The sequence below is a fragment of the Eucyclogobius newberryi genome, unplaced genomic scaffold, assembly GCF_026437365.1.
Source record: "Eucyclogobius newberryi isolate DKJ021-1_F unplaced genomic scaffold, fEucNew1.0.hap1 SCAF_14, whole genome shotgun sequence".
NCBI lineage: Eukaryota > Metazoa > Chordata > Actinopteri > Gobiiformes > Gobiidae > Eucyclogobius > Eucyclogobius newberryi.
Window position 1 is genome coordinate 37122737 of NW_027315768.1, and position 14214 is coordinate 37136950.

General features: G+C 49.9%; 1 protein-coding gene across 2 annotated transcripts in view; it reads right to left on the reverse strand.

Annotated features, from left to right (window-relative positions):
- Positions 1 to 2008: 2008 nt before the first annotated feature.
- The window catches only part of farsb (phenylalanyl-tRNA synthetase subunit beta), a 29263-nt gene continuing 17057 nt past the window's right edge, over positions 2009 to 14214 (reverse strand). The window contains exons 7-18 of one of the 2 annotated variants that reach the window (XM_072445371.1): positions 13128 to 13236; positions 12462 to 12532; positions 11034 to 11095; positions 10921 to 10972; positions 10785 to 10846; positions 10471 to 10678; positions 9827 to 9907; positions 7991 to 8083; positions 4671 to 4788; positions 4215 to 4367; positions 3578 to 3725; positions 2009 to 2517 (exon numbers count right to left, since the gene is read on the reverse strand). In XM_072445371.1, the coding sequence (XP_072301472.1) occupies positions 2103 to 2517; positions 3578 to 3725; positions 4215 to 4367; positions 4671 to 4788; positions 7991 to 8083; positions 9827 to 9907; positions 10471 to 10678; positions 10785 to 10846; positions 10921 to 10972; positions 11034 to 11095; positions 12462 to 12532; positions 13128 to 13236 (1572 nt within the window). In that variant the 3' untranslated portion in view covers positions 2009 to 2102. Of the gene's footprint in view, positions 2518 to 2658; positions 3726 to 4214; positions 4368 to 4670; positions 4789 to 7990; positions 8084 to 9826; positions 9908 to 10470; positions 10679 to 10784; positions 10847 to 10920; positions 10973 to 11033; positions 11096 to 12461; positions 12533 to 13127; positions 13237 to 14214 lie in introns of those variants that run through there. The other variant, XM_072445372.1, reaches the window with a different exon arrangement.

The window sequence follows — 14214 nt, forward strand, 5'->3', positions numbered from 1 at the left end:
CTCTGGACACTGTGTCCACGCGTGTCCTCTGTCCAGAGACACTTTCGCTCAAAGACAAACTGCCCCGCGTTCCCCAGAGAAACGTGATCAATAACAAGAGTGAACCCCGCGGATGTGATATAAGCGCGGGTCTGTGAGGGCGGGCGTCCTCGTGTCCCCGCGTCCTCTCGCTGTGACCCTGAGGACAAACTGGACACTCACGTCTGGTTTCTGTCCGTTTCTTCTTCACAGACGCTTCTGGAGGACGTCCATGCCGCTGCCGTAACGCGCGCGGACTGTCGTAAACGCAAACACAACAAGCCCCGTGTTTACGACAGTCACGTGCTTTTGGTTCTGACCTAGTTTTATTAAAACAAGGAGCAAACGTGAACACTAGAGGGCGCTGCACCGGCTCCGGTCATTGTTCTCTGATAATGTACTTTATAAATATGCAGCGCTGTTCTGACGTTTTACAAGAGAAACTGTTTTTTTAATGTCAAAAACAAAACCACACAGTGATGGAGGTGACGGAGGAGGTGACGGAGACGGAGGTGAAGGAGGAGGTGACGGAGACGGTGAAGGAGGAGGTGACGGAGACGGTGAAGGAGGAGGTGACGGAGACTGAGGAGGTGACGGAGACGGTGAAGGAGGAGGTGACGGAGACGGAGGAGGTGAAGGAGGAGGTGAAGGAGGAGGTGACGGAGACGGAGGTGAAGGAGGAGGTGACGGAGGAGGTGACGGAGACGGAGGTGAAGGAGGAGGTGACGGAGGAGGTGACGGAGACGGAGGTGAAGGAGGAGGTGACGGAGGAGGTGACGGAGACGGTGAAGGAGGAGGTGACGGAGACTGAGGAGGTGACGGAGACGGTGAAGGAGGAGGTGACGGAGACGGAGGAGGTGAAGGAGGAGGTGAAGGAGGAGGTGACGGAGACGGAGGAGGTGAAGGAGGAGGTGAAGGAGACGGAGGTGAAGGAGGAGGTGACGGAGGAGGTGACGGAGACGGAGGAGGTGATGGAGGAGGTGACTGAGGAGGTCCCACTTGAGGTCCTGGTGATGGTGGTGATGGAGTCCACCGTGGAGATGGTATGCATATATAACTATATAAATTATATATGTACTTCAGTTAAAGTATAAATAAAAGGCAGTGGCTGCAGAGCCGCGAGGCGGTCATATGGCTGCGGACACTCCCTAAATGAATAGTAGACAGTTGAAATGGTCATTTGCATATTCTCTAAGCTCTGGCCAATCAGAGCAGGCGATAGTGACGTTTGGAGTGTTATACTTTAAATCTAAACTGCAATTAGAAGGATTTAAATGTCACTTATAACGATTACATTACTATAGTATTTGTAATCGATACTTTTCTCCAGATAAAACATGAAATAAAAACAATCCACGTAAAACGTCTTTATTCTCAGATCTTATTGACCACCGCCACCGACCGCACGAGGTCCTGAAGACGCCGCCACCGACCGCACGAGGTCCTGAAGACGCCGCCACCGACCGCACGAGGTCCTGAAGACGCCGCCACCGACCGCACGAGGTCCTGAAGACGCCGCCACCGACCGCACGAGGTCCTGAAGACGCCGCCACCGACCGCACGAGGTCCTGAAGACGCCGCCACCGACCGCACGAGGTCCTGAAGACGCCGCCACCGACCGCACGAGGTCCTGAAGACGCCGCCACCGACCGCACGAGGTCCTGAAGACGCCGCCACCGACCGCACGAGGTCCTGAAGACGCCGCCACCGACCGCACGAGGTCCTGAAGACGCCGCCACCGACCGCACGAGGTCCTGAAGACGCCGCCACCGACCGCACGAGGTCCTGAAGACGCCGCCACCGACCGCACGAGGTCCTGAAGACGCCGCCACCGACCGCACGAGGTCCTGAAGACGCCGCCACCGACCGCACGAGGTCCTGAAGACGCCGCCACCGACCGCACGAGGTCCTGAAGACGCCGCCACCGACCGCACGAGGTCCTGAAGACGCCGCCACCGACCGCACGAGGTCCTGAAGACGGCGATGGCCTCCTCCAGCACGCCCGTCCAGACTTTGAGTTCCTCGACCACGCTCCCGATCTTCACGTCCAGAAGGATGGAGGACTTGGCGACGGCGGCGAGCTTCTAGGCGTTTCTCGCTGCGTACTCGGCAAGCAAGTCCAGATCCTCGCCGTCGTTTGCAGAAGCGGCGTTACCTTGAGCGGGAAGGACGTAGTGACCTTTGGACGCCGGCAGCCGCGCCCGCTCCCCGTACAGGGATCTGGTGTGATTGTGCCAGCGCAGGAGGTGGCACAGGTCGGGCGGCGGCGCGGCGGCTATGGCATCGAACACGGCGATGTCGGCCTGCGACGCCGAAAACCCCTCGATGTAGCTTTTGTCCGCCAGAAAACGGTCAAGGGATTTGAGGGCGGTCAGGTCGCTCAGGTCGCCGAACGTGGTTTGAGTCGAGGCGGGAAACAAAGGTTTAGTTTGGAACGAGTGAAGATGAAGCTCCTGCAGCGGAACGTCATGGCAAAGGGACAGTTCAGAGGAGTGACCGCTGCAACCAACAAGGAACATGAGACCACCGTGAGGAAGAGGGCGGGGCAACTACACACACAGTCACTCCCCACGCGCACGCGCACGCGCACGCGCACGCGCACGCGCACGCGCACGCGCACACACACACACACACACACACACACACACACACACACACACACACACACACACACACACACACACACACACACACACACACACACACACACACACACACACACACACACACACACACACACACACACACACACACACACACACACACACAGTCACTCCCCGCACACACACGCACACACACACACACACACACACACACACACACACACACACACACACACACACACACAGTCACTCCCCGCACACACACGCACACGCAATGTTTACATTTCAACTTTGATATTTTAGGTTTAATAATATTAGCATGCAAAAAAACACAAAGTGGTGCCAGGAAGTGATGAGAATGAATTTGATATAATATATAATATATAATATAAGGCGGGTCGAAGGACAGAGGACTCTGGGACATGGTCCCCACAGACATTATTTTATCTGTTTTTCACTGTCGCCCTCAGAGGCAACTGTTGTGATTTTGGGCCTTACAAAAATGAATTGAATTGATTTATTATTTATTATATATAGTATATGTTTGAGTGTTTTTAGTTGACCCTCTCTTATGGTCAGTGTGCTGACCACAATAACAGACTGAACTTTAATACATTCTCGTGACTTTATGGCATTAAACTTGTCATATTTCATAATTACAAAAGTAAAATAACACCACAAAAGTGTGTCATGCATGATTTTAAGTGTCTAATGGCCAGATGTGTTTTTCATTTGAAACATATTTATAATGTAAATGTGTTTGGATCAGAGAGACCATGAGCAGCACAACCATCACAGAACATCACAGGGACCAGGACTTCCTGTCACCAAGAGCAATTTAGCTCCAGTGGGTCACATGGTTACTATGGTTGCTATGGTTACATGACTGTAAATCCTGATCTCTGTCTTCATGGCTGGTCTGGTCAAACACAATGAAAGAGAGAAAAGAGAATCACAGAAATGGTTCCAGGTCCATCTCCAGAGCGGAGCAGGGCATCGTGAGCTCGAAGCGCGTGATCACGTCAGGATGAAGGACCCCGAGGCGCCCCACACTCTGCCCGCGCACAAAGATCTCAGCACAGCGGCCCGGGAAGAAGGTGCAGTCTGAGGAGAAGCAGAAGACACAGGAAGAACATTCAAACTGGGACCCGGGGACGACCGGGACAAAGATATTGGGCTGTTTAATAAATCAAAATGCAAATACAATGATGATTTTTGCTCAATCTTGATATAAATGTGAACTCAACATGAGCCGTGTTCAGTTTGTGGGCGTTTCCATTAGTGACTCGAGTTGTAAAGTTGAGTGTGTATGCTCGCCACGCCCTGAGCTCGCCACGCCCTGAGCTCGCCACGCCCTGAGCTCGCCACGCCCTGAGCTCGCCACGCCCTGAGCTCGCCACGCCCTGAGCTCGCCCCTCCCTCCCGGAGCTCGCCCGTCCCACCCGGAGCTCGCCCCTCCCTCCCTGAGCTCGCCCCTCCCACCCGGAGCTCGCCCCTCCCACCCGGAGCTCGCCCCTCCCACCCGGAGCTCGCCCCTCCCACCCGGAGCTCGTCACACCCTCCCCGAGCTCCCGACACTCTCGCTGAGCTCACCGTCTGCCGCCCGGATGTGGTAGCCATCTTCTGGTCCAGGTCTGACCTCGAGCAGCTGCATGGTCCGGTCCAGGAGTCCATGGATCACCTCAAAACCAGGACTCTTGCTGTAGAAGAGCGCACAGAAGCGCCGGATGTTCCGGGCGCCCACATCTGCACAACAACAGAGTAAAGTCACACAACAACAACAACAACAACAGAGTAAAGTCACACATCTGAACAACAACAGAGTAAAGTCACACATCTGCACAACAACAGAGTAAAGTCACACAACAACAACAACAACAGAGTAAAGTCACACATCTGCACAACAACAGAGTAAAGTCACACAACAACAACAACAACAACAGAGTAAAGTCACACATCTGAACAACAACAGAGTAAAGTCACAGGTGTTGCTCAGTTACACTCAGGCAGAGGAAGTAGAAAAGTGAGTTTGTCGTATGTCTTTCCCACCTTTGCTCTCGTCCTTTAGAACCACGTCAGAAATCTCAAACAGCTTCAGCGGCAGAGGCATTTTTCTGTTCGCCGCCACCGTCTTCAGAACGCCCGGCAACAGAGACGTGCGCACCACCTGCAGGACAAACACTGTAACAGCAGCAGAGACGTGAGCACCACCTGCAGGACAAACACTGTAACAGCAGCAGAGACGTGAGCACCACCTGCAGGACAAACACTGTAACAGCAACAGAGACGTGCGCACCACCTGCAGGACAAACACTGTAACAGCAACAGAGACGTGAGCACCACCTGCAGGACAAACACTGTAACAGCAGCAGAGACGTGAGCACCACCTGCAGGACAAACACTGTAACAGCAACAGAGACGTGAGCACCACCTGCAGGACAAACACTGTAACAGCAGCAGAGACGTGAGCACCACCTGCAGGACAAACACTGTAACAGCAGCAGAGACATGAGCACCACCTGCAGGACAAACACTGTAACAGCAGCAGAGACGTGAGCACCACCTGCAGGACAAACACTGTAACAGCAGCAGAGACGTGCGCACCACCTGCAGGACAAACACTGTAACAGCAGCAGAGACATGAGCACCACCTGCAGGACAAACACTGTAACAGCAGCAGAGACATGAGCACCACCTGCAGGACAAACACTGTAACAGCAGCAGAGACGTGCGCACCACCTGCAGGACAAACACTGTAACAGCAGCAGAGACGTGCGCACCACCTGCAGGACAAACTATGTAACAGCAGCAGAGACATGAGCACCACCTGCAGGACAAACGCTGTAACAGCAGCAGAGACATGAGCACCACCTGCAGGACAAACACTGTAACAGCAGCAGAGACGTGAGCACCACCTGCAGGACAAACACTGTAACAGCAGCAGAGACGTGCGCACCACCTGCAGGACAAACACTGTAACAGCAGCAGAGACATGAGCACCACCTGCAGGACAAACACTGTAACAGCAGCAGAGACGTGCGCACCACCTGCAGGACAAACACTGTAACAGCAGCAGAGACGTGAGCACCACCTGCAGGACAAACACTGTAACAGCAGCAGAGACGTGAGCACCACCTGCAGGACAAACACTGTAACAGCAGCAGAGACATGAGCACCACCTGCAGGACAAACACTGTAACAGCAACAGAGACGTGAGCACCACCTGCAGGACAAACACTGTAACAGCAGCAGAGACGTGAGCACCACCTGCAGGACAAACACTGTAACAGCAGCAGAGACGTGAGCACCACCTGCAGGACAAACACTGTAACAGCAACAGAGACGTGAGCACCACCTGCAGGACAAACGCTGTAACAGCAGCAGAGACATGAGCACCACCTGCAGGACAAACACTGTAACAGCAACAGAGACGTGAGCACCACCTGCAGGACAAACGCTGTAACAGCAGCAGAGACATGAGCACCACCTGCAGGACAAACACTGTAACAGCAGCAGAGACGTGAGCACCACCTGCAGGACAAACACTGTAACAGCAACAGAGACATGAGCACCACCTGCAGGACAAACGCTGTAACAGCAGCAGAGACGTGAGCACCACCTGCAGGACAAACGCTGTAACAGCAGCAGAGACGTGAGCACCACCTGCAGGACAAACACTGTAACAGCAGCAGAGACGTGAGCACCACCTGCAGGACAAACACTGTAACAGCAACAGAGACGTGAGCACCACCTGCAGGACAAACACTGTAACAGCAGCAGAGACATGAGCACCACCTGCAGGACAAACGCTGTAACAGCAGCAGAGACATGAGCACCACCTGCAGGACAAACACTGTAACAGCAGCAGAGACGTGAGCACCACCTGCAGGACAAACACTGTAACAGCAGCAGAGACGTGAGCACCACCTGCAGGACAAACACTGTAACAGCAGCAGAGACATGAGCACCACCTGCAGGACAAACACTGTAACAGCAGCAGAGACGTGCGCACCACCTGCAGGACAAACACTGTAACAGCAGCAGAGACGTGAGCACCACCTGCAGGACAAACACTGTAACAGCAACAGAGACGTGAGCACCACCTGCAGGACAAACACTGTAACAGCAACAGAGACGTGAGCACCACCTGCAGGACAAACACTGTAACAGCAGCAGAGACGTGAGCACCACCTGCAGGACAAACACTGTAACAGCAGCAGAGACATGAGCACCACCTGCAGGACAAACACTGTAACAGCAGCAGAGACGTGAGCACCACCTGCAGGACAAACGCTGTAACAGCAGCAGAGACGTGAGCACCACCTGCAGGACAAACGCTGTAACAGCAGCAGAGACATGAGCACCACCTGCAGGACAAACACTGTAACAGCAGCAGAGACGTGAGCACCACCTGCAGGACAAACACTGTAACAGCAGCAGAGACGTGAGCACCACCTGCAGGACAAACACTAACAGCAACAGAGACGTGAGCACCACCTGCAGGACAAACACTGTAACAGCAACAGAGACGTGAGCACCACCTGCAGGACAAACACTGTAACAGCAGCAGAGACATGAGCACCACCTGCAGGACAAACACTGTAACAGCAACAGAGACGTGAGCACCACCTGCAGGACAAACACTGTAACAGCAACAGAGACGTGAGCACCACCTGCAGGACAAACACTGTAACAGCAGCAGAGACGTGAGCACCACCTGCAGGACCAACACTGTAACAGCAGCAGAGACATGAGCACCACCTGCAGGACAAACACTGTAACACCAGCAGAGACATGAGCACCACCTGCAGGACAAACGCTGTAACAGCAGCAGAGACATGAGCACCACCTGCAGGACAAACACTGTAACAGCAGCAGAGACGTGAGCACCACCTGCAGGACAAACACTGTAACACCAGCAGAGACATGAGCACCACCTGCAGGACAAACACTGTAACACCAGCAGAGACATGAGCACCACCTGCAGGACAAACGCTGTAACAGCAGCAGAGACATGAGCACCACCTGCAGGACAAACACTGTAACAGCAGCAGAGACGTGAGCACCACCTGCAGGACAAACACTGTAACACCAGCAGAGACATGAGCACCACCTGCAGGACAAACACTGTAACAGCAGCAGAGACGTGAGCACCACCTGCAGGACAAACACTGTAACAGCAGCAGAGACGTGAGCACCACCTGCAGGACAAACACTGTAACAGCAGCAGAGACGTGAGCACCACCTGCAGGACAAACACTGTAACAGCAACAGAGACGTGAGCACCACCTGCAGGACAAACACTGTAACAGCAGCAGAGACGTGAGCACCACCTGCAGGACAAACACTAACAGCAACAGGCTCTTTACCTGGAACTCTGCAGTTTTGGGGTTGGAGATGTGGACGGCTTTTGTGTCTTCAATCTTCTTTCCAAGTTTGTCAGCGAGATCCTCTTGAGAGCACTGCAGGAGGAGAAGAAGAAACATGGAGTACACGGTCAGTAATGTCCCACTGTAAGTCTTTACTTTGAGCTCTCTTTATGCTGAAGAAAACAAACACTTTGAATCTTTCCTGAATATTTGAAATGTTGTTTTGTCATGTGGTCCTAACTAGTTTAACAAAATATTGTCTACTGCAGGACTAAAGCAGGACTAAAGCAGGACTAAAGCAGGTCCAAACCCGGTCCAGACAGAGGGTCTGAGGACAGGGGATGAACATGGTTTAATCCGTTTTCACCGTGACCTTCATGTTGTGACTTTAGGCGTTACAAAAATAAATATAAATCTAGCCGCAAGCGGCAATGATCGGCCCTCGACACGCCGCCGCTGCCTTTTATTACGCCTACTGCTGAATCTGTGACGCTGTCACATCTTCTCCCCTTTGTTTTACATCAAAAAGCAATTTTATTTTGAATTCTTGGCAAAATGTGCGGCTTTGCCGCTCAGACACCGTGACTCTTAGAATAAAAATGTGGATAACTTTTGATGGTCCTGAAGATGAGTCTCACCAAATTTCAGGTTCATATGTCTAACGCCCTGAGGGGGAGGAGTTTGTGAAAGTCTAAAGTGTAAACATGTTCTGGCGATTTCCCCATTGGAATAAAGTGGGAGGTTTTGGTCATCGCTACGGCAACGCCATAACAATTATGACATGAGTCATTGACTTTTTTGATGGGGCCAAAATTGAGTTTTGTGTCAAATTTCATATAATTTTGCAAAACTAAACATTTAACCTCCATATAAAATCTGTAGGGGGCGCTGTGGCGCCAAATTAATTAATTTCACTTCAAGTAGGTTTAGGGCAAAGAGTTTAACAACTGATTCTAATTTGACGCAATTCACACTTTATCTGCGCAAACGGCAGAAATTTTAAATTTGGGAAATTTCTGAAATTCTAGCTTAAGTTTGTGGCTTCACCGCACAGAGACCGTGACAGGGTCAATGTCATTTAATAACTTTAGATGTCCCACTCCTCAGTAGCATTTTCACACAGTTTCAGCTTTTTAGGGCCATCTACCTCTGCGCCAAATGTCATGATTCTACGATCAGATTTTTTTGGGGTCATTTCCTATCTCTCAATGAATTTTTGGTACATTTGGGGGCGCTGACGCGCCAATTTTTTATTTTAGAAAAGGGAAATAGCCAGAATGTAGAGAGGCACGATTCTTAGAGGCGTGCAAATTTTTGTGACTTTTCGTCAATGTTCACTGTCCCATTTTTCAAATATCATAAACTATACATTTTCGGAAAGCGCTCGCGCTTTCCTACCTCATGGTGTGGGTCCCTGGTCACTGACGGGTACTTTCGTTAATTTTGTGTTTTTGGCCCTCTAAACAGTAATAATGTTACATTTTTGCATTACATGTTTATATGCACGGAACATGCAGGAGATGGGGAACATGTTTGTGAGCTACTTAGCGCAAATGAGTGCTTTATATGGGGATCCCAATGTAAAGTGCTCGTTTAGTGCGCACTTTTGCACGGGCTTCGCCCGTTTACAACGGTAATGTACCATTTTCCTACTACTAATTAGTATGCACGGGGCGTGCATGAGTGAAGGAGTGCGTTAGTGAGTGTTTGGAAGTGGGCGAGCGCTTCGCGCTCGATTTCGTGCGCACTTTCGCAGCTGTGCTTCGCACGGCCTTACGAGACTAATAGGCCTCTCGCCAGCTTGTGGCGCTTGGGCCTAATGATCTGAATTCTTACCAGAGCAAAGTTGAGGGCTTCGGTAAAACCAGCAGCAGCCAAGTCCAGTCTCAACAGCTCCGTCAGTTTATTAATGGGAAACTGTAAACAATCAAAAACAGTTCAAGACGTGATACAATTTTATTCTGATTTTAATACCATAATCATTTTTTTCGACTATGGCGGCACAAGCGATCCATATTTGAACCCTTTGAATACAATCTTCTTCTGTATCGTGTATCTCAAGATAAAAAAGCTGTGTAGTTGTGACCAATGATTGTGAAGCTTGTTTTTAGACTGCGAGGGGCACCAAGGTCTCACTACTTCATTGAGAGCCTTTTGAGTTCATTTGCTTTTAGTTGTAGGATCTGGCAACCCAAAAACGTTGTGTTAATACAACTTCCTTTGGCTCCGAGCCTCACAAAACACTGTTTCAAACCTCTTGGCTTTGTGAAGTCACAAGTGGAGCTCGAGATGTTTCCTGTGCGGTTTCTAGTCTAGGGAAACTAGCCTCGTTTTGATCCACATGGTAATACCCTCAGCTGCCAGCAGGTGGAGCGCTAACACCAACCGTGCCGAGGAAACGCCTGCCTCAAGAGCAAGGTTAAAAGGCCGACCATGAGAGAAACCGTTTTTAAACTTCACAATGTGGTTTAAACACTCGCCTGGTTGGCGACGGTGCAGGTTCTGGGCGTGGTGCGGACGATGTTGTTGAACCCGTAGGCGACCGCGGCGTCTTCCATGATGTCACAGGCATGGATGACGTCAGAGCGAGTGGGCGGGATCTCCACCTCGATCTCGTCTCCGGCTCCCGTGGCTCTGGACTTCAAGCACATCCGGGTCAGGAGCTGTGCGATCTTTTCTGGCGACTCCCTGACCAATGCAAGCGTTTGGTTTAGTTCCATCGCCACAAACGCCATTTACGTTTCTCCTCGAGTTCAATCGTGTTCATTTCAGAAGTGGTGGACCAATCACTCACTTGATTCCCACTTTGCGGTTTATGTAGTCACTTGGCAGCTTCTCCGTCCTGTAGGCCAGCTCCTGAAAGTGACCACGCCCTTCATTTAAACGAGCGCAAACATATTTAATAGTTTGCATTATTGACATAAACATACGGGGTAAACGCAGCGTTTTCCGTCGGGGTAAACCACTTCTGCCTCTTCCACACTGAAAAACAACATCATTACATTTGTTCAAACACGACCGACAAAACCAGAGCTCGACTCACGTAAAAGGCTGAGCGCAGTATTCACTAAACGCCGTCACCATCATGTCCAGAACGATCTTGGCCTGTCCAAAGAGTAACACCAAGAACACACGTAAAACACACAAAGAACACACGTAAAACACACAAAGAACACACGTAAAACACACAAAGAACACACGTAAAACACACAAAGAACACACGTAAAACACAAAAAGAACACACGTAAAACACAAAAAGAACACACGTAAAACACACGTAAAACACACGTAAAACACACAAAGAACACACGTAAAACACACAAAGAACACACGTAAAACACACAAAGAACACACGTAAAACACACAAAGAACACACGTAAAACACACAAAGAACACACGTAAATCACACAAAGAACACACGTAAAACACACAAAGAACACACGTAAAACACACAAAGAACACACGTAAAACACACAAAGAACACACGTAAAACACACAAAGAACACACGTAAAACACACAAAGAACACACGTAAATCACACAAAGAACACACGTAAAACACACAAAGAACACACGTAAAACACACAAAGAACACACGTAAAACACAAAAAGAACACACGTAAAACACAAAAAGAACACACGTAAAACACACGTAAAACACACGTAAAACACACAAAGAACACACGTAAAACACACAAAGAACACACGTAAAACACAAAAAGAACACACGTAAAACACACCAAGAACACACGTAAAACACACCAAGAACACACGTAAAACACACAAAGAACACACGTAAAACACACAAAGAACACACGTAAAACACACAAAGAACACACGTAAAACACACAAAGAACACACGTAAAACACACAAAGAACACACGTAAATCACACAAAGAACACACGTAAAACACACAAAGAACACACGTAAAACACACAAAGAACACACGTAAAACACACAAAGAACACACGTAAAACACACAAAGAACACACGTAAATCACACAAAGAACACACGTAAAACACACAAAGAACACACGTAAAACACACAAAGAACACACGTAAAACACAAAAAGAACACACGTAAAACACACGTAAAACACACGTAAAACACACAAAGAACACACGTAAAACACACAAAGAACACACGTAAAACACACAAAGAACACACGTAAAACACAAAGAACACACGTAAAACACAAAGAACACACGTAAAACACAAAAAGAACACACGTAAAACACAAAAAGAACACACGTAAAACACACAAAGAACACACGTAAAACACACAAAGAACACACGTAAAACACACAAAGAACACACGTAAAACACACAAAGAACACACGTAAAACACACAAAGAACACACGTAAAACACACAAAGAACACACGTAAAACACACAAAGAACACACGTAAAACACATAAAAACTCATGTAAAAAACTTTAGTAAAACTAAACTCCGCCTCCTCCTCGTTACCTTGGTGACGTCGGTGGCCGTGCACTCGATGAAGACGTTCTTGGTCTTGATGCTGATCTTGGAGTGTTCTCCTGAAGATAAACATACGATTCACTACATTTAAATAAAGTGTTGGAGCGGTCAGACCGTTGATGATGGGGTCATGGACGTGTCTTATATAAAGTGTTGGAGCGGTCAGACCGTTGATGATGGGGTCATGGACGTGTCTTATATAAAGTGTTGGAGCGGTCAGACCGTTGATGATGGGGTCATGGACGTGTCTTATATAAAGTGTTGGAGCGGTCAGACCGTTGATGATGGGGTCATGGACGTGTCTTATATAAAGTGTTGGAGCGGTCAGACCGTTGATGATGGGGTCATGGACGTGTCTTATATAAAGTGTTGGAGCGGTCAGACCGTTGATGATGGGGTCATGGACGTGTCTTATATAAAGTGTTGGAGCGGTCAGACCGTTGATGATGGGGTCATGGACGTGTCTTATATAAAGTGTTGGAGCGGTCAGACCGTTGATGATGGGGTCATGGACGTGTCTTATATAAAGTGTTGGAGCGGTCAGACCGTTGATGATGGGGTCATGGACGTGTCTTATATAAAGTGTTGGAGCGGTCAGACCGTTGATGATGGGGTCATGGACGTGTCTTATATAAAGTGTTGGAGCGGTCAGACCGTTGATGATGGGGGGCATGGACAGGACCACGCCGTTTTTGTCGTGTATCACGGGATAAAGGGGTTCGTCTTCGATGATGTGAAGGAAATGTCTCAGGTGGCCGTCCGTCTGAGCAGGACAAAGACGATAAAGACAGAAGATTAACATTTGGGACGGGCAATAACACATATTTTTAATGATATTCAGACCATATTTTCAGGGCCAAAATAATAATGCCGCTGTCTTTAAAATGTATTCTTGTTTGTGTTTGTCTGTATTAGAGCTGGGTTGAAATAATCAATTTTCCGATTTTTAAATCGATTTGCATATTAAAAGGTGGAATGGACGATTTTTTTCAGCAATTTTGTATCATATTTCCTCGTGGCGTGGATAAATCATTTGTCCTGCCACGTGTCAATCATAAAACGCACCTGTCGCTCACATGCAGCCGCGTCAGGCTCGTCCCCACGTTTCCGTGTGTCTAAGCGCATGGATCTATCATAATATAGTTCCCTCAGTGTACGGGGCAAAATGAAGAAGGAGAAAGACAGTTCGAGCTGACGCAGAAGTGGACAGAAATCTACGGGAGACGAGAGATGCGATGCGATCCGTTGCGCTAATAAACAAACACACGTGTGTGTTGTATCAGTCCACACGGGGGAGTGGCATGAGCACGGGGGAGTGGCATGAGCACGGGGGAGTGGCATGAGCACGGGGGAGTGGCATGAGCACGGGGGAGTGGCATGAGCACGGGGGAGTGGCATGAGCACGGGGGAGTGGCATGTGCACGGGGGAGTGGCATGAGCACGGGGGAGTGGCATGAGCACGGGGGAGTGGCATGAGCACGGGGGAGTGGCATGTGCACGGGGGAGTGGCATGTGCACGGGGGAGTGGCATGAGCACGGGGGAGTGGCATGTGCACGGGGGAGTGGCATGAGCACGGGGGAGTGGCATGAGCACGGGGGAGTGGCATGTGCACGGGGGAGTGGCATGTGCACGGGGGAGTGGCATGAGCACGGGGGAGTGGCATGTGCACGGGGGAGTGGCATGAGCACGGGGGAGTGGCATGAGCACGGGGGAGTGGCATGTGCACGGGGGAGTGGCATG